Source organism: Aquila chrysaetos, chromosome 3 (genome assembly GCF_900496995.4).
Source record: "Aquila chrysaetos chrysaetos chromosome 3, bAquChr1.4, whole genome shotgun sequence".
Classification (NCBI taxonomy): Eukaryota; Metazoa; Chordata; class Aves; order Accipitriformes; family Accipitridae; genus Aquila; species Aquila chrysaetos.
The window spans coordinates 78,918,102-78,936,925 of record NC_044006.1 but is presented as its reverse complement, the minus strand read 5'-3'; the positions used below and the strand labels follow the sequence as shown (position 1 = coordinate 78,936,925).

General features: G+C 72.3%; 3 protein-coding genes across 3 annotated transcripts; 1 reads left to right on the top strand and 2 right to left on the bottom strand.

The window, feature by feature from the left end:
* Nucleotides 1-136: 136 nt before the first annotated feature.
* On the top strand, nt 137-2,740 carry CDK5 (cyclin dependent kinase 5). The gene is given in 13 exon segments (XM_030010490.2): nt 137-261; nt 392-480; nt 568-635; nt 809-869; nt 958-1,014; nt 1,160-1,255; nt 1,516-1,539; nt 1,541-1,591; nt 1,696-1,792; nt 1,882-1,951; nt 2,119-2,179; nt 2,257-2,337; nt 2,530-2,740. Coding segments are annotated over 13 exon segments (879 nt in total). The 5' UTR covers nt 137-224; the 3' UTR covers nt 2,617-2,740.
* Nucleotides 2,741-3,352: 612 nt separating this feature from the next.
* Nucleotides 3,353-13,018, bottom strand: ASIC3 (acid sensing ion channel subunit 3). The gene is given in 12 exon segments (XM_041122729.1): nt 3,353-3,781; nt 4,487-4,539; nt 4,819-4,890; nt 4,987-5,066; nt 5,140-5,231; nt 5,772-5,925; nt 6,366-6,422; nt 6,507-6,531; nt 6,534-6,659; nt 7,532-7,659; nt 7,737-7,887; nt 12,432-13,018. Coding segments are annotated over 12 exon segments (1,572 nt in total). The 5' UTR covers nt 12,987-13,018; the 3' UTR covers nt 3,353-3,702.
* A 1,111-nt stretch (nt 13,019-14,129) lies between these two features.
* ABCB8 (ATP binding cassette subfamily B member 8) lies at nt 14,130-18,551 on the bottom strand. The gene is given in 17 exon segments (XM_030008129.2): nt 14,130-14,297; nt 14,389-14,639; nt 14,984-15,131; nt 15,238-15,371; nt 15,697-15,791; nt 15,877-15,944; nt 15,946-16,014; nt 16,095-16,128; nt 16,223-16,328; nt 16,413-16,510; nt 16,589-16,674; nt 16,797-16,958; nt 17,043-17,148; nt 17,229-17,323; nt 17,404-17,559; nt 17,656-17,941; nt 18,428-18,551. Coding segments are annotated over 17 exon segments (2,067 nt in total). The 5' UTR covers nt 18,520-18,551; the 3' UTR covers nt 14,130-14,216.
* Nucleotides 18,552-18,824: the final 273 nt, after the last annotated feature.

Below are 18,824 nucleotides of genomic sequence, written 5' to 3'. Positions count from 1 at the left end.
GCGGGGGCTGCCGGGAGGTGTGGCGGAGGGGGGCGTGGCGGTCGCGGGGGCTGCCGGGAGGTGTGGCGGAGTGGGGCGTGGCGGTCGCGGGGGCTGCCGGGAGGTGTGGCGGAGGGGGCGTGGCGATCGCGGGGCTGCCGGGAGGTGTGGCGGCGGCGGCGGCGGCGGGGCCGGGGCCGGGGCGGCGGGGCCGGGGCGGTGGGCCCGGAGCGGAGCGCGTCGCGATGCAGAAATACGAGAAGCTGGAGAAGATCGGGGAAGGTGCGGACGGGACGGGACGAGGCGGGGCAGGGCCGGGCCGGGCCGGGCCGCGTGGGAAGGCCCGGCCGGGACCGGCACCGGGGAACCGGGGCCGGGGGGGCCGGTGCGGCAGTGACCCGGCTGCCCGCAGGCACCTACGGGACCGTGTTCAAGGCCAAGAACCGGGAGACGCACGAGATCGTGGCGCTGAAGCGGGTGCGGCTGGATGATGATGATGAGGTGAGGGGAGGTGAGGGGAGGGGGGCTGGGGCAGGTACAGGTGCCCCCCCCCCCCGAGCCCCCCCGAGCGCTCCCCTCTCTCGGCAGGGCGTGCCCAGCTCGGCGCTGCGGGAGATCTGCCTGCTCAAGGAGCTGAAGCACAAGAACATCGTCAGGCAAGGGGCGGGGGGGGAGGCTGCGAGGCTGGGGGGTGGCAGGGGGGGGCTGCCCCCCTCCTCGGGCGCCCCCGGGGCCGGGGGAGACCCGTCCCCCTCTCCGAGGCTGGTCTCGCTCCGTGGGCTCGGCCGGGCTGTGCGGGGGCCTCAGGGTTCCCCCCTTCCCCTCGCAGGCTCCACGATGTCCTGCACAGCGACAAGAAGCTGACCCTGGTGTTCGAGTTCTGCGACCAGGCGAGTGCCGGGACCGGTGCCGGGGCAGTGCCGGGGCCGGGGTCACTGCTCCCGGCACCTGACACGGCCTCCGCTTGCTTCTTCCCAGGACCTGAAGAAATACTTCGATAGCTGCAACGGGGACTTGGACCCAGAGATCGTCAAGGTGCGTTTGGGGGGGCTCTGGAAGCCCTCGGGGACATGGCGCTCGTCCTGCCCTGGCTGCGGCATCGCGGGCCATCACAAGAAGTGGACCGCAGCATCGAGGGGCTGATGCATCCCACGCATCGGGCCCATGCTCTTTCCCGTAGTCGTTCATGTACCAGCTGCTGAAGGGCCTTGCCTTCTGCCACAGCCGCAACGTCTTGCACCGAGACCTTAAACCCCAGAACCTCCTCATCAACAGGGTGAGGGCCAGGGAGTGGGCAAAAGCCGGGGCTGCGTGCTGGCGTGAGTTGCCCTGGCTGAGTCCGGTTGGGGTGGTTATGCCGGGGAGCCGGTGGCTGGCTGTCCCCAGCTTGCTGCTCTGTCTCTCCCTTGTTTTTCTGGTCAATGGGAGAGGGTGAAGGGTCCGGAGCAGTGGCTGCTGTCGGCCCCGAGGTGTGGGGTGGGCAGCAGGACGGGGCATCCCCTGTGTTGTCCTGCTGATGCGGTGCTTTCACTGCAGAACGGGGAACTCAAACTGGCCGACTTTTGGCCTGGCCCGGGCCTTTGGCATCCCCGTGCGCTGTTACTCGGCAGAGGTGAGCTGGGAGATCTGCGCTTTCGCTGGAAGCCTTCTCCTGGACGGGGGCTCAGCCGTCCCGTCCCCCGGCCAGCTGAGCATCTCCCCCGTCCCTCCACGCAGGTCGTCACGCTGTGGTATCGGCCCCCAGATGTCCTCTTCGGCGCCAAGCTCTACTCCACCTCCATCGATATGTGGTCAGCTGGCTGCATCTTTGCAGGTAGTGCCGGCACAGGGGGCTGCCGGCACAGGGGGCTGCGGCTGGCAGGGCCATGGGACCGCAGGGCTCATCCCTTCTCTCTTCCCTAGAGCTGGCCAACGCGGGGCGGCCCCTGTTCCCAGGGAACGATGTGGACGACCAGCTGAAAAGGATTTTCCGATATCCTTCCGGTGCCGCGTGGGAGCTGCGGTGGGAGGGGGGCTACCCTTCTCTCCTGGGCAAGGGAGCAGGAGGGGGCTCTGCCTGGGTTAGGTGGGGGTGGGCTGGGTGACGGGTGACTCCTGCGCTGGCCACAGCGGTGGGCCCTTGACCACTGCCGTCCCCACGCTGCTGGGAACCCCTACCGAGGAGCAGTGGCCGGCCATGGCCAAGCTGCCGGACTACAAGGTGAGGTGGGGGTGGGCCGGGGTGGGGGGGGCTGGGGCGGGTGGGTGGACAGTCTGTGGTCACCTCTCTGTCCCCAGCCCTACCCCATGTACCCTGCCACCACCTCCCTGGTCAACGTGGTCCCCAAGCTGAACGCGACCGGCCGGGACCTGCTGCAGGTGAGCGCTCTGTCCGTCCCTCCTGCCCGTCCCTCCTGCCTGCACTCTGGGGCTTCCCCGGGAGGGAAGGGGGCTTTGCCTTCTTGGCGTGGGTGCCCTCTCCCCTTGCAGCCCCACACCTGTTTTGGGGGGGCTGTGGAGCGGGGTGGGGAGCCCATGGCTCACCTCACCTCCTGCCTCCCCCACCCCCAGAACCTGCTGAAGTGCAACCCAGTGCAGCGGATATCGGCGGAGGAGGCTCTCCAGCACCCCTACTTCACAGACTTCTGCCCTCCCTAGGGACCCCCCCAGCGCTGGCCAGGCCCCGCGCTGAGCCGGGGGGCAGCACCCCGGTTCCTGGCACACTCCTGGCAGCGGCAGGGAGGGGACAGGCCCCCAGGGCGGTGGGGAGGGACACGAGGTGAGGATTGCGGTGCCAGCACCCCGGAACTGCACACACCCCCCCCCCCCCCCCGTATTTATTAGGTTTTTAACCCAATGCCACCCGGGTTCTGCCCCGGCTGCGGGGTGCTGGTGCAGCCCCCCCCCCTGCCCCTACCCCCCCCAACCCCGCTGGGGGGCCAGGGCAGCTCCTGGGACTGGCTGAGAGGGCACAGAGCCCTCCCCGGGGACACGGGGCCATGGTGCTGGTGGAGGGGCAGGACACTCCGGGACCAGGCGTGGGGACCCTGGTGGGGGGGATCCCCCCACCCCTCCTCTTCCTGCTCCCCCCCCCCCGGCCCCTTCCCTGGCAGGGGAGGGGGTCCTGGGTGCCAGCTCCCTGGGGGGGGGGGGGGGTGCGCCCTAATTTCTTTTCTACCGTGCTGCTGTACGTGGGTGAATGTGCGTGTTTGTTACCTCCATAAAGAGCTTCCCTCTCCCCAGCGCCTGCCGCCTCCTTCCTGGGCCACTGGGGACCCCCCGCTGCCATGCACCAGCCCCCCCCCGCCACCCCCAGCCCCCCGGCACGGGCCTGCCCTGCGCTGCACGGCCCCTGCCTGTGTGTCGCCCCCCCCAGCAGCACAGGAGCCAGGGCTTGGGGCAGGTCTTTAATGGGGTGGGGGGCCGCAGCGAGCGGGCATCGCATGTACAGCGCAGCAGGGAGGGGCGCGGGCGCAAGCAGCACATGCAGGTACATGGGAGCAGGACCGGGGGGGGCCCTGCCGCCCCCAGCCCCCTGCCACCCCCTCAGTTGTGGGGGGGGGGCGCAGAGCGGGGCACCTCAGGGCCCGGTGCCAGCCCCGCAGCCGCGTGGGGTCCCCAGGTCCCAGGGTGGCAGGGGTGCCCGGGTCTGCTGCCAGTGGCCCCCCCAGTCGTTCCCCCCCCCCCCGGCCCGGCCGGGGGGCGTGGGGCTGGCCCCTCAGCAGGCAAACTCCTCGAAAGCGCCTAGAGCCGGGTGACGAGGTAGCACGTTCGTGGCGAAGCTGAGACTGTCCGTGTGGCAGCGCAGGGGGGGACGGGTGCTCTGGGGGGGCGGGGGGGGTGTCGGTCGGGGGCGGCTGGGGGCTCCAGGCGGCCGTGCCCCGGCCGTGCTGCAGCCGCTGTCCTTCCTCCCCTGTGCCAGCCCATGCCGGGGGGCTCTGCCCCCTGTTCCCACCCCACACGCCCCTCGGGCTGCCCCGGGAGCCCCCCCATGTCCGGGGGGGCCCAGCGCGCAGACCCTGCAGAGCAAGGCTGTCCCCGTCCCCCCTGTCCCCGAGCGGCCAGCTTCCCCCAGGACTGGGGCTCCCTCCTGCCCCGCAGCGTCCTGGGGGGGAGGCTGGGGTGGCCCCTGGCCAGTGGGGGTATGGGGGGGGGCCCTGGGCAGGGGGGACCCGGGGGACACAGTGCCAGGGAGCGATGCATGAGGATGGGAGCGGAGCCGGCGGGGGGTGGCCCCCACACACCGGCTCCAGGGATGATGCCAAGAAAAGCCTGGGATGGAGGGAGAGGGGTGCGGACCCCCAGGGCCTGCTTGCGGGGAACGGGGGGGGGGGGGGGGGGCGGGTCGCAGCCCCCCTGCGGGGCCGTGGCCACGTCCTCCTCGCCCCTTGCTGCGCCCCGGCCGGGGACCCCCGTCCTCCCCCTGGGGGGGACGCAGCCCCACGGCCCCCCCCCCCGTGCCGGCATTGCGGCGGTGGGGGCTCTGGGCGCTGACCCCCCCCCCCGGGTGTAGAGCGGGGATCTCTACCTGGGCCCCGGCGGGAGCGGGACAGCGGGGCTGCCCGGGACCGCTGGATGCTCCTGGCGGGCGGCGAGGCCGCAGGACGGACGGACGGACGGACGGACAGAGAGGAGCGAATGAGCGCGCGGGGTCCGAGCGGGAGATGGTGCCGGTCCCGGGGCGGGATGAGGCCGAGCAGCAGATGGGTGGGATGAGGTGCGAGGCCCCCCCTTGCCGGCTGTGCCAGGGGAGGGGGGACGGGGCGGCCGGGTCGCAGCCCGGGGGGGTTGGAGGGGTGCTGGGGGGGGGGGGGGGTGCAGCCCCCAGCGGGGCAGGGCCGGGCGGGCTGGGGGGGTTACCAGGGTGCTGCTGTCGCTCCTGGGCGTCCTCCTCTTCTCCTTGTAGAAGCTGAGGAGTTTGTCCCGGAACACCTGGGGGAGACGGGTTAGAGCCCCCGGCCGCGGGCCTGAGCACCCCCCGGCCGGGGGGCAGCGTGGGGGGCCGGGGGGGGCCGGGCGGGCGCTCACCTCGTACAGGTAGTCGAAGATCTCCAGGATGGTGAGGAGGCTGGCACCGATGAAGAGCCCCATCTGCCCCCCGATGTCGCCTGGGCAGGAAGGCAGTGTTAGAGGGGGGCTGCCCCCCCCCCCCCCCCCCCCCCAGTCCCCCCGGGAGCTCACCCAGCAGCCCCGCCACCTCGTACGCCTTCTTCTGCTCTATCATCTCGTAGTTCAGGGCCTCAAAGAAGATGTCCAGGACCAGCACGTTGTCCCTGGGGGGGGGACAGATGGGTGCGGGACGGACGGATGAGCCATCAGGTGGCATCCCCAGCTGTGGGGGGGCCGTGCCGTGCCACGGTGTGCTGGTGGGACGGGGTGGAGGGGTCTGCCCTGTGCTGGGGTGGCACAAGGACGTACTGTGCCATGCTGTGCTGTGCCATGCCGTGCCATGTTGTGCTGTGCTGTGCCATGCCGTGTGGTTTTCCCTGTGCTGGGGCAGATTTGCACAGGGGAGGCAGTGCCGTGTCGTGCCAGTTCACGTATGCTGGGGCATGCTGTGTGGCCGTGCCGTGCCATGCCATATCACATCATCACGCCGTGCCGTGCCGGTTCATGTATGCTGGGGGTGCCGTGTGGTCATGCCATGCTGTATCACACCGTCATGCTGGGCCGTGCCGTATCACACCATCATGCCGTGCCGTGCCAGTTCAGGTATACTGCGGGATGCCGTGTGGCTGTGCCGTATCACACCGTCACGCTGTGCTGTGCCGTGTGCTGGCAGGGCCGTGGGTCAGCGCGGTGGTGGCACTCACGCGATGTACTGCTCCGTCTTGTTGAACTTCTTGGCCAGGTACCTGGCGGATGCCTTGCTGGGGATCTTCACCATGGAGAGCTCTTTGCCGTAGCGCACCATGGCGCAGGGCGTGCGGCAGGCGCAGTACTCGCTGTCCTTCTTCACCAGGAAGTCTGGGGAGGGCACGCGTGGGACGGGGACCACCGGGACCGCGTGGCCGTGACCCCTGCCCGGGTGGGGGGGGTCAGGCTGCTCTGAGAATGGAGCCCGGGCCCTGGCCAAAGCCCGGGTGGTGGCGGGTGCCGGTGGCACAGGAAAAGCACGCTGTGAGCGCTGCAGGCAGCGCACAGAGGGGAGCCCAGACCTGCGTGTCTGGGGGTCTGAGCAGGCAGGGACAGCAGTGACCCCCCCTCCCCAGCGAGGGCACGGGGATGCCGGTGCCACATTCGCAGCGATGGAGCCTGGCAGGGGAGGCGAGGGGGGTCCCAGGGACGAGGCTGAGGGTGTCGATGGAGCGCGGCTCCCAGGGCGAGACCCGGGGCTGGGTCGGGGACACCAGAGACAGCAGGGCCGGGGTGGGGGCCGGGGCGGGCAGGGTGCCGCCGGTACGTACCCAGCGCAGGGTCGGCGCACTCCTTGTACTGCTCTGGGGTGCAGACGTTGGCGTTGCCTGCGGGGGAGGCAGGAGTTGCAGGGGCAGGAGGGTCTCCCCATCGCCCCGGCCCCGCGGTGGCCGCCCCCATCCCCGGCTCACCCGGCATGTGCACCATGCGGCAGTTTTGCAGTTCTCAGCCAGGTAGCGGGTCTCGCAGTCCAAGCGGCAGGCGGTGATGCTGTAGTTGGTGAAGAATTCAGACTCGATGGGGGTGGCCTTGCAGTCCCCCCAGGGTGGGGGCAGGTACACCAGCTGCCGGCCGTGGCTAAGGAAAACACGGCGTCCCCCATGTCCCCGGCCCACAGCCCCCACCTCCCAACCCACCGTGGTGCCCTGTCCCTTGGGCAGAGCTAGTCCTGTGTAGCCAGTGCGGGGGGGGGGGGTCACACCACCCTGGAGACCCCCCCACTCTCACTCCTGCTCCCTTCTTGCTGGATACAAGGATGGGCATCAGGGCCGGCATCGCCCGCAGCCAGCGCAGCAGCGGGATGGAAGGGGCCAGGCGAGGGACAGCATGTGGCGCCAGCTGGGAGCATGTGGGAGCCAGATGTGCCGGGGGGTCGGCACAGACCCCTGCGCTCCCCGAGATGGGCAGCACCCAGAGGGGCTGTGGGAGACCGTGCCATGGCCAGCGCCGGGAGCGTGCTTGGTGGGGGAGCGGCGGGGCTCGGCAGGGCGCCCATGGGTGCCGAAGGTCACGCTCCCGCCGTCGCTGCACTCCCTGCCGCCCACGCCACGAGTGCCGGCACACATGGAGACACCCACTCGAGACACCTAAATTTAGGTGTCTGGCTGCGCGAGCTGGCTGCCGCCCCTGCCGACGGTCTGTTCGGCAGGAGGCTGCGGGGGGGGGGGGGGGGGGGGGGTCGCTGCTGAGAGCCAGTGCCTGCGGCAGGACCGAGTGGTCCCAGCGTGGGGCTGCCCCACGCCGTGCCACGGTGATCCTGGCCGCTGCGGTGGCAAAGCTGCCACACCGGTGGTTCAGTACCTGCCGTGCAGCACAGCTCGGCACGGGATGTCCCCGTGGGGACGGCTGTTGGCCGTGCCGGGACTGCCCGAGCCCCGGGGGGGTCTGCATGCCCACAGCCCTCTCCCTGCACCGCCCGGGCAGAGCGGCCGGATACCCGCTGCTGCTGGCAGGACACGAAGGTCTGGAAGCCGGGCGCCACGCCGAAGCCCAGCTGGTCGATGAAGGGGGGCTCCTCCTGGCTGTGGATCTGCACCTTCACCCCCGCCTCGTAGGAGGTCTCGTCTGCAAGGCAGGGTGGGCGTCAGGGGTGCGGGGCAGCAGCCGGGCCGTGGGCAGGGCTGCAGGGGGGGGGGGCTCACCCGTGTCCCCCCAGACGGGCAGGTATTCCTCTTGTTGGACATTGAGCATCAGCTCCAGGCCGTTCCCCGCGCCGCCCTGCAGCGTGGTCAGCACCTCCCGGCCCGGTCCCCCCGAGTTGAAGGTGTAGCACTTGCCAAGGCGGGTGAAGATCTGCAGGGACAGGGCAGGACCCTCAGCGCCCGCCGCGGGGGCTGCCCGTGGGACGGTGGCATTCGGGGTGCTGGGGGATGGGAGCTGGGCGCCCGCCTGCCCTGCGCCCACTGAGCAGGGCTGGGGGGGGGGGGAATGCAGTGCCCGGGGACCCAGCACAGCCCCGGGGCAGGATCCCAGTGCTCCCCGTGCAGGATCCCATCACCCCACCAGTCAGTGCACAGGGAGGGGGCTGGTGCGTCCATCCCTTCCCCTTTGGGGCCAGCGTGGGGCTGCAGATGGGGCCATGGGGCGACTGCTGCTGTCCCTGCCCCAGCGTGGTGTCCTCAGCTCTGCTGGGTCCCCATGGCCCTGGGGGACCCCCGCCCCATGGCCTGCCCCACAGACCCCAGCGCTCACTGCGGCAGAGGGATGGTCCCTCCCCAGTCCCAGCCAGGCGGGATACAGGACCCCGACCCCTTGGAAGGCCCCCACAGACCCCCTACCTGGGGCTGACCCTCCTCTTCCCACAGCCCCCCAGCACAGAAAAAGCCCCCACAGCCCTCCACTGCCACTTCTCAGCGAGCAGAGACTGCCTGCCCTTGCCCTGCCATGGCACCCTTGCCCCCACAGCCCCACGTCCCCTCCCCACGGCCAGCTCTCCTGTGGGGAGCGGGGCCGAGAGCTGCACACTCCGGCCATTGCCCCCCGACCCCGGTCCGCCCATGCCTGCACTGCAGCCACAGCTCCACATCCCCCCCCGTGACTCCCCATCTCCACCACGCTTCCCCACGGCCCTGCATCTCCCCACGGCCCCATGGGTGCAGGGTGGGCAAAAGGAGCCGCCCCAGGGCAGCGTGGTGGGAGCTTTGCCAAGCGCCTGGGGCTGGGGGACAGCGGGGCGGGCAGGTGCCGTGCCCCCACCCCACCATCACCCCACAGCCTGCGCAACCCCGCAGACGACCACCCCACAGCCTGCACACCCCGTGGCCCCAAAACCTGCTCAGCCCTGGGGGTCCTGCCCAAGCCCTGCCCAGGGCAGAGCCAGCCGGGGCTGGGGCTGCTGTGGGTCCTGCCCTGGGCAGAGCCAGCCGTGGCGGTGGCCATGGCCATGGCGGTGGTGCTGGCACTCACGGCGGTGAAGTTCTCGGGGCCGCAGTCCCGGCCGCGGGAGCGGCAGTGCAGCAGCATCTCATGGATGGGGTGCCCGGCGCGCTGGTAGAAGGCGCCCAGGTCGTAGCTCTTGCTGGGGAAGAAGCCGGCGAGGTCGGGGGGCCGCCCCAGCGCCCGCAGGTAGCGGGGGAAATCCTCTCTCCCCACCGCCGGCAGCTCCCTGCCCAGCCAGAACAGGTCGTTGGGGGTGAGCTGGGAGCGCCGGACGCAGTTCTAGTTGCAGAGGGTGACGGCAGGGAAGACGAGGACGCGGCCCTCCGCCTCGTCCAGCATCGTGACGCGGGGATACGCGGCGTGGTGCCGGACCCGCTCCCTGACCTTCAGCAGGAAGGTGCCCGGTGAGGCCAGGAAAGCGCCAGCCCAGAGCAGGCGGCAGGGTGCCGGCACCGTGGGCACAAAGACGCGCCCCAGCCCGTGCAGCTCTGCCGGGGCTCTGCAGGGGGATTGGGTTTCAGCACGGCTCTGGGGGGACGTGGGGCTGCACGGGGACACGTGAGTGGGAGGACACGAGCCAGGACGGTGACAGGGACCAGGGCTGGGCTTAGCCACGGTGGCAGAGGCCATCATCCCCACCAGGACCTGGGAGCCTGCCCCATGCCAGGGACCCCAGGGACCAGAACCCACAGCCAGGGCCCCCAATGCCCCCAGGGACCAGCGCCCGGGGGCAGAGACCCTGCCCAGAGCCCCCAGCGTGACCCTGAACTTAACAACCCTGAGCCGCCCCCCCCCCAGACCCCCGACCCCCATTCCCCCTGACCTAGCCCCTGCTTCGTGCCCCCGGGGCAGAGCCCCATCCCATGCAGGGGCCCATGGCCCCCACCCCACAGAGGGGCTGCCCCGGGCGCAGGGGGCTGCAGCCATGGCCCCCCCCAAGTCCCGTCACTGACCCATGGCCTGGGGGCGGGGGGTGGCCCAGGGGGGCCGTAACTGCCCCATGGGGTCAGGGCCCCCCCCCCACTATAAGGTGTCCCCCCCCATCCTGCCCCACTGGTGGCGGGGGGGGGGACGGACGGGACGCTGCTGTGGCAACGGGCTGCTCCCAAAGAGGGGAGCCGTCACCATGGCAACGTGCTGCCCAAGGAGGAAGGGGGGGCGGCTGCCATGGCAACGGCTGCCCGGCACAGGGATGTGCTGGGCCCGGCAGCAGCTGGGGGGGGGGACACAGGGATGGGGACGGGGACAGGGACACGGCCCCGGCACTGCCAGCCCTCCTGGTCCCCACGCTCGGGGTGAACCACCATCAAGCCCCCCCCCAGCCCTACAGCTCGAGGACCCCCAGCCCTGCCGGCCCCGGGGGGGGGAAGCAACAGGGGGGCACAGCCCCAGCCCAGATGAAGCAACAGGGGGGCACAGCCCGGATGGCCCTTGCTTTGGACACTTGCGACGTGCCTGGGGATCTCGGGGACCCCAGGGATGGGGCTGGGACAAGACGCCGCGCACAGCCGACCTCTCCAGCCCCGGCACAGGATGGGAGCCCCGGCAACCCCAGAGCCCACGGCCGCTGGACGGGACACGGTGCCGGGAGCTGCCGGCTCAGCGCTGAGGCCCAGGGCAGAGGATCATGATCTGTGGCTAAGCCCCAGCATTAGCTCTGTATTTTTAGCCGGCAAAGTTGCAGCGGGTGCAGTCGGAGGCAGGACTGAGCCGGGCTGAGCCGGGCCAGGGCCGTCCCGTGGGGGGGGGGCTCTGTGTGCCGGGGACCACCACAGCTGCTCAGGCAGAAGTTTCTCACCACCCGTCGGAGACGAGGCGGCAGCAGGACCGGTCGTGCGGCACACGTGGGCAGAGTGAGACCCTCCCGGCAGTGACCATGACCCTGGGGGCAGCGGGAGCAGCACAGCACAGCGCGCACATGCCAAGATCATCGGCACAGGAGCAAAGACGGGTTCCCGCGCACCCCTGGGGCAGGCACCGGCACCCCACACCGGCGGCACGCCAAGGCCCCGGTGGCTCAGCCACACTCCTTGGAGAGGTGCCGGCTTTCAAGCTGCAGCAAGCTGCCGCCATGCAGCATGTGCCACCCTGGGTCCTGCTCTGGGGACCCTCGACCCTCCCACGGCACATCCCAGCCCTCAACCCCGGGGACTGCTGCCGCCTGGCCCTGCCACAGGGGCACCGGCAGAGCTGGTCCAGCAAAGGGCACGGGGAGCGCGGAGCTGCCAAAAGGGATGCTTTTCAACTGAGCTCCCAAGGAAAATTAATTTCGCGCACTAAAGAGTCTTAAGCTGACGGTAATTGCTGTTGTGATAGCGCAGCCAAGCCCACGGTGATGGCGATGGGGACCGAGCAGAGCTGTGCACAGCGGGCGCAGGCTGCCCAGCTCCACCGAGCACGCTGCTTCCCTGGCGCTGTCGCAGCACGAAGGATGCGCCTGTCCTGCCCGTGCCACCGCCCCTGCCCGTCCCTCCCGGGCAGGCACTGCCCCAGGTGGGTCTTGCAGAACCCAGCACAGGCTGCCCGTGGCCAAGGTTTGCCTGGGGGAGCCGAGCCCTGGGTTAGGGGTCCCTGTGCCCACCTGGGGCTGCACGGACGGGGCAGGGAGGGCACCTCCTCCCACGGCTGCCCCGCTGCCCACAGCAGCCCATGCCTGCAGAGGGACGTGGCAGCCCTGCTCCCCCCGCCATGCTCTGGCAGCTGCCAGCACCCTGCATGTCACCCGGGGGTGAACATGCAGCCCAGGGGACGCAGCTCGGCCCCGCTGGCATGCCACCGGGGCATGGCAGGTGTGGTGGGAGCGCGCGGGCACCGGCAATCCCCCAGGTTGAGAGCAGAGCGGGTGCAGCCCCAGGAGCAGCAGGGGGTGCTGGGGGCAGCACCGGGGCCAGGCACCCACGGTCTGTGGGGGGACAGCTCTGGCACAGGGGACCCCCATCTGCACCAGGGCAGGCTGCGCGGAGGAGCTGCGGGCGTGGGAGCCTGTGTGCAAACAGAGCCTGGGAGAAACAGCTGCTGCTGCCGGTGCCCGGGTGGCATCCAGGGCTGGCGCAGGGAGCGGAGCTATGGGCTGTACCCGTGAGCATCCCGTACCCACCAGCATCCCCTGCCCGAGCGGCTGCATGCAGGCAGAGCCACCCGGCCTGGCACAGGGCCCCCGGCTCAGCATGGCTCCAGCCTGGGCGCCCGTTCCCAGCCGCCTGGCACCCCTGCAGCGAGTGCGGGGTGGGGGCACCCCTGGCTGGCAACCAGCCCACCGCAGTGCCCGGGGAGGTGGGCAGGGGCTGACGTGCTGCGGGCGATGGGACGCGCCGGCGGGACGGCCGCGGGTCGGGAGAAGGGGCTCACCCTGGCAGGACACCCGCGTCCATTCGCGGTTCCCGGCGGGCGCGTGGCCACCCCGCCCCGGTGCAGCCCCCTCCTCCAGCCGGGCACCGCGCCCCGGGGCCAGCACTCACCACGGTGAAGTTGCGGGCGGTGCAGTTGGCGCCGCGGAAGGAGCACTGCAGCAGCATGTCGGCCAGGTCGTGGCCGGTGCGGTTGTAGAACTCGGCCATGCTGAAGGGCTTCGCCTTGAAGTTCTTGAAGTTGGCCTTGTCGCGCAGGGCGGCCAGGACGTGGGGCTCGGCCAGCTGCGGGTTGCTGATCTCGTAGCGGTCGTTGAGCAGCGCCAGCAGCTCGCCCACGTGGTACATGTCGTTGCGGGTGATCTTGGAGAAGCGGAACTCGTTGAGGTTGCAGATGGTGATGGCCGGGAAGGTGAGGTTGTGGGCGGCCACCTCGTCCAGCTTGGTGACGTGGGGGTAGGTGAGGAAGTAGGCGACGCGCTCGGCGCAGACCAGCAGCAGCAGGCCCAGCGAGCCCAGGAAGAAGGCGCCCCACAGCACGCGGCGCAGCGACACGGCCCCGTAGGCGAAGACGTGGCTGATGCCGTGCAGCGAGGAGCTGTGGGCGAAGGCCCGCAGGCTGGAGAGACCCTCGCCCTCCCCGCTGCCCTCCGAGCCCGCCCTCATCCTTGCCGCCGGGCCCCCGCGCTCCCCGCCGCCCTCAGCCCCCCAGCAGCCCCCCCCCGGGCCATCGCCGCGCTCAGGGTGCTGCGGGCAGGGAGAGGCAGGGCAAGGGCAGGGCAAGGGAGGGCAGGGCAGGACCGGCCGCTCCGCCCCCCCCGCGCTGCCGGTGCCGCCCGGCCGGTGCCGCCGGCCAGCACGGCCCCGCTCCCGCTCCCGGTCCCGGTCCCAGTCCCGCTCCCGGTCCCGGCTCCGCTGCCGCTGCCGCGGCGCAGCCGCTGCCGCTGCCGGTCTGCGGCCGCCCCCCGCCCCCGCCCCTCCCGCGGCGGCTCCACCCGCCGCCACCCCCCGGCGAACACGGAGGGGGGGGGGGGATCGGCGAGGAGCCGGGGGGCCGGGCAGGGCTGGGGGGCTGCCCCACTGCAGCCCCGCTCCTCTCCCTGCCTCCCCCCGCCTCCCGCCCGGCCCTGGGCTCGGAGCCCCCGCTCAGCCCGGCGCGGCTGGGGGGGGGGGTCCCGGCTGGGGGCACTGCCCGGGCGGCGGCTGCAGGACCCCCCCCCCCCCCGCCCCGGGCCCCGCTGGGCCCCCGCACCGGCGGCTGCAGACCCGCGTCCGGCCCGGAGCCCCTCCCGGGGCGGTTGGGGTACGGGGGGCACAGAGCCCGGGGGCGGGGGTCGGCTCGGCAGGCAGCAGTGCCGGGGGGGGTCGCCCCATGGGCCGTGCCAGCCCCAGCCCCGCCACGGTGGCCCCCGGGACAGGGGACACGCAGCGAGTGACACCGCGACTGACCCGGCACGGCGGGGGCACAGCCACCCGCTCCCCTTTCCCGGGGCGACCCAGGGGACCCCTACCCCGGGGGGTGACACAGGGGACACCCCCCCCCTTCCCACGCAGGACACTGCCATCCCCGTGGGCAGCAGAGCCGGAGCCGCCACAGCCGGCCTGCAGGCAGCTGCCCGTCCCCGGGAATGTGCAGGCAGGGAGAGGCGAGGTCAGCCCCGCCAGCCCCGCCCCCAAATCAAACGTCACCCCTTGGGGGTGCAGCGGGGGGCGAGTGGGGCCGGTGCCCCCCCCCCCGCTGCCCGGTCCGGTCCCCGCTTGGCCCGCCCCCCCCCCCAGCACTACACCACACAGCAGAGCCTCCACAGCCGCCTTCCAGCTCCGGTTTATTGGGGAGCAGCAGGGGGCCACCCCCGGAGCAGGCAGGCACCGCCCCCCCCCCGGTCTGCCCCACGCTCAGGACCGGTCCTTGGTCTGCTGGCGGATGAGCTCGGCGTAAAGACCCCCCCGTCGCACCAGCTCCTCGTGGGTCCCTGCCTGTGGGGATGGCGGAGACGGTGTCACCCATGGGGCTGCCCACCCCCTGCCCGCCCCTGCCCACCCACCCCCGGCACTGGGCACTGCTCACCTCGGCCACCCGGCCCTGCGCCAGCACCACGATGAGGTCGGCACCCTGGATGGTGCTGAGGCGGTGGGCGATGAGCAGCACCGTGCGGCCCGAGACGGCGCGGTCCAGAGCCTCCTGCACCACCTTCTCTGACTGGGCGTCCAGCGCGCTCGTGGCCTCGTCCAGGATCAGGACGGCGGGGTCCTTCAGCAGGGCCCGGGCGATGGCGATGCGCTGCTTCTGACCCCCCGAGAGCGCCGTGCCACGCTCACCTGACGGCGACAACCGCGGGGATGCCGGTGTCACCCCAGCCCAGGGAGAGACCCCTGCCCCGAGGATGAGAGTGGAGGGGCGCAGGCGTGTTCCCACACCGCCTCCTGTGCCAGAGCCAGGGAACCCCCCAGGAACGCCAGGACCCTCCTTCCTGCGGGGAGCCTGGCACAGCCTTGTGCGGGCAGTGACTGGCAGCCGGTGTCCCCGAGGGGACTTGGGCTGCATTGGCCAGGGTCTCACGCTCGTCCATCTGTCCCGAGGGGTGGCTGGGCCGGCTCGGGGGTGCCTGCCTGCCTCCCACCCCTGCCATACCCCACTCCGTGGCACAGAGCCCGGCACGTACCCACAATGGTGTTGTAGCCCTCAGGGAAGCTGCGGATGAAGCCATCGGCGTTGGCGAGCTGGGCCGCGGCATACACCTCCGCATCAGAGGCTCCCGGCTTCCCGAAGCGGATGTTCTCCATGATGGTTGTTCCGAAGAGCACCGGCTCCTGGGGCAGCGTCCGGCCCGTCAGCACCGAGCCCCAGACGGGTTCCCTGTATGGCACCTGGGGGAAGCACCCCCTGGCAGCCCCGCACCCCACGGCAGCCCCGAACCTGGCTGATGAAGCCGATGACCTGCCCTCGCAGCCAGGAGGGGTCCAGGGAGGAGATGTCGTGGCCGTCCAGGGTGATGGTGCCCTGCGTGGGCTCGTAGAACCGCTCCAGCAGCGCCGCCACTGTCGACTTGCCTGCAGAGCGGAGCCCTCAGCCCCACGGCACTGCCCGGCTGCCCACCCCCGTGCGCCCCGGCTCCAGCCATGAGCCCTGGCCTCACGGAGAGCTGCTGGGCAGGTAGGAAGCACAGAAGCCGGTTCCCAGTCCCTGGCGCCCGCTGGGCTCACTGGGCAGAGGACTGGGGTGCAGGAGGATGCGCCTGGGGACTGGCGAAGGGCTGAGCTGGCGTCCCCGGGGAGGCCAGGCTGGCTCCTGTGCCTGCGGTTGGGACGTGCTGGCCAGGGGGTCCCCTGCCCTGGGGGTGTGGGGAGGGCCGGGGGGCCACGGCCAGGCCGGTACCTCCTCCGGACGGTCCCACGATGGCCACCGTCTTGCAGGGGGGCAGGGTGAGGCTGAAGTCCCGCAGGACCGGGTAGCTGGGGCGGGTGGGGTAGCTGTGGGGAGAGGAGCGGGAGGCTGCGGGAGCACGGTGCCAGCCCCCCAGCCCGTGGGGTGGCTCAAGGGGCCAGGGCGGCTCACCTGAAGGAGACGTGGTGGAAGCAGATGCGCCCGAGCAGGGAATGGCTGGGGATGGAGGCCCCCCCCCCGCAGCGCCACGCTGGGCTCCAGCGTCAGCAACTCGAAGACGCGGGCGCCGGCGCTCAGACCTCGCACCACCTGCGGGGACGGCGGCGGGAGCAACCCCGGCCCCTGCCCCCCAGCCCTGGGGGACCAGCGGGAGCCCCCGCCCCACCTACCTGCCCAAACAGGATGGAGATGTTGGCCATGGACCTGCGGTGCACAAGGGGAAAGGCCGAACTCAGGGCTGCGCCCCGGGCGGGCTGCGGCACGCCGGGGGAGGCACTGTGCCGGGCCCTGCCCTTACCTTTGCATGGTCTGCGAGGCCACCAGGAAGGACATGAGGTCGCCTGGCGAAAGCTCATCCCCGGCCATCAGGGAGCCTCCCACGAAGATGGTTCCCAGGACGATACCTGTGGGGCGCAGGGTGGAGGTAGGACCCGGAGGGGGTCCTGCCCCACGGCACCACCGGGTCCTGCCCCACGGGACCCACTCACCGTTGAGCGCCAGGTTGGAGAGCCCCTGGAAGGCGGCGATGCCCATCCCCAGCCGCTCGTTCAGCCAGCCAGCGCGGTCCACCTCGGCGCAGTACAGCCTGCGGGCAGGGACGGGGCTGATGCCTCCCCAGCCCCCCACCACCCCCACCAGGGGAGAGCCCCCGCCGCCCCCTTACCCTGCCTGCTGGTCCTCCATGGCGAAGGCGCGCACCGTCCGGACGTTTCCCAGCACCTCGTCTGCCACGCCGGTGGCCTTGGCCACCTGCAGGGAGAGGGATGGAGAGGGGGGCTGGTGCGGGACACCCCCTGCTCCGGCCCCGCGGGGATGGCGGGGTCCCTTGGGGGGCTGGTAGGGCTGGGGGGGGGGTTCAAGCGCAGGGTTACCTGCTCCTGTGCCTGGCGGGAGAGGCTGCGGAGAGCAGCGCCGATGAGGGCCCCGGCACCCACCAGCGTGGGCAGTGCCACGAGCAGGAGGCCGGTCAGCTTGGGTGAGAGCAGGTAGAGCGAGACGAAGCAGCCTGCCGTCTGGGTGCCGCTGCGCAGGCCCTGGGTGGGGGCGGGCAGGGGTGGGTTCTGGGGGCTGGGGCAGGGCCGGGGTGGGGGGCCAGTACCGCCGGCTGGCAGCCTTACCTGGGAGATGGCCAACTTGAAGGAGGACTTGAACTCCTGGATGTCGGCCGTCAGCCGGTTCACCAGCTGCCCCGTCCGGTTGGCGTCAAAGAACGCTACGTCCTGCCTGCCAGGGAGGGAGTGGCGGTGGGCTGGGGTGGTGGGTTGAGGGTCCCCCCGTGCACGCCATCCCCTGGGGCATTTTACCGTAGCAGGGAGATGAAGAGCGCCTTGCGCATGCTGCCCGCCACCTGCTCCCCGACCCGTGCCAGCAGCGCGATGTACCCGAAGGTCAGCAGCCCCTGCGGAGGAGAGGGGCTCGGGAAGGGAGCAGGGACAGCCCCCCGGCACCCCCTGCCCGGCTCGGGGTGCCAGCACCCACCTGCAGGCAGTAGACGGTGAGCAGGCGCAGGGCCGGGCACCGGGCCTCCTGCAAGTAGCCGGTGATGCGGCCACGGGCACAGCGAGCCACCACGTTCACCAGTTGCCCCAGCAGCACGGGGATGCGGACGTTGAGCAGGGCTGCGCCCAGCGCCAGCTGCGGGGACAGCGGTCGTCATGCCGGGTCGTCACACCGGGGCACGGGGACCCCAGGCACGAGGGGGACCGTGGCTGCCCACGCACCCCTGCTCACCACCACGGCCGCCGAGAGGGCCAGGAGCTGGGGGCGCAGGAAGGTCCAGAATGCCGTCCAGTCGAAGGCGGGCTCCGGCCGGGGCTGCGCGGGCTCCGGGGTGACAGGGACGGCCAGGACGGGGACGGTGGCCTCCTGGCAGCGCGCGGCCGTGCCCAGCAAGCCAAACACCAAGCAGCCCGTGGCCGGGCCGGCCAGGAGCAGGCAGCGCACGGCCGGTGGCACGGGGCGGGGGGGGGGGGGAGGGGGGCTGGCGAGCGCCAGGCGCCCCCCTCCATACCTGAAACTGGGGAGAGGGGTGAACACGGGGCACCTGAACGGGGGGCCAGCCCCTGGGACATGGGGGGACCCGGTGAGGGCTGTCCCGCCCCTCGGCACGGCCAGCCTCCCCGTGCCACCCTGGGCTGTCCCGGGGCAGGAGTCGCCCTCGTCCCCCTCCTGGCACTCCTGGGGTCCCCACTACAGGACTCCCTGCAAGCTGAGCGCCAGCACCCAGACCCCTCCGCTCTCCCCCCGTCCCCCATACCTGCGTTTGGGATCCCACCGCCCCCAGCCCCGCTGCCCCGAGGTGCCCGCGTACCCCCGTGTCCTCCCGGGAGCCCCAATCCCCCCGCACTCCTGTCCCCGGGGACCCCGGAGTTCGGGCTCCCCCCAGCGCACCCCCAACCCCCCAAAGGACCCAAGATTTCGGGATCTCCCCCCACCCAAGGGACCCAGGAGTCCGGGCTCCCCGGTCGCCTCCCCCCCACCAAAGCCCCCGGCTCCCCGGTACCTTCGCCCCGGGGCGGGGGGCGGCCGCAGCGCAGCGGGGACCGAGCGAAGCCCGGCCCGAGCGCCGAGCGCCCGCAGCAGCAGCAGCGGCATGGCGGCCCGCCGAGCCCGGCCACCCCGCGGGGCGGCACCGGGGCGGCACCGGGGCCGGAGGGGGCGGGACCGGGGCGGCACCGGCGGCGGCGGGCGGAGCCCCAGCACCGCGGCCCGGGCCCTGCGCCGGCCCCGACCCGCACCAGCCCCCCCCCGGGGCCTCGAACCCGCCCCCCGACACCCCTCCACCCCCCGGGGCCCGCGCCCCGTCCCTCCTCGGAGCCTCCTCCGGTACCCCGGGCCCGCCGGGGGCCTCGCTCCTCCCCAGGCCCCGCTCCGGGAGCCCGGGCCCTGTACGGTGTGTC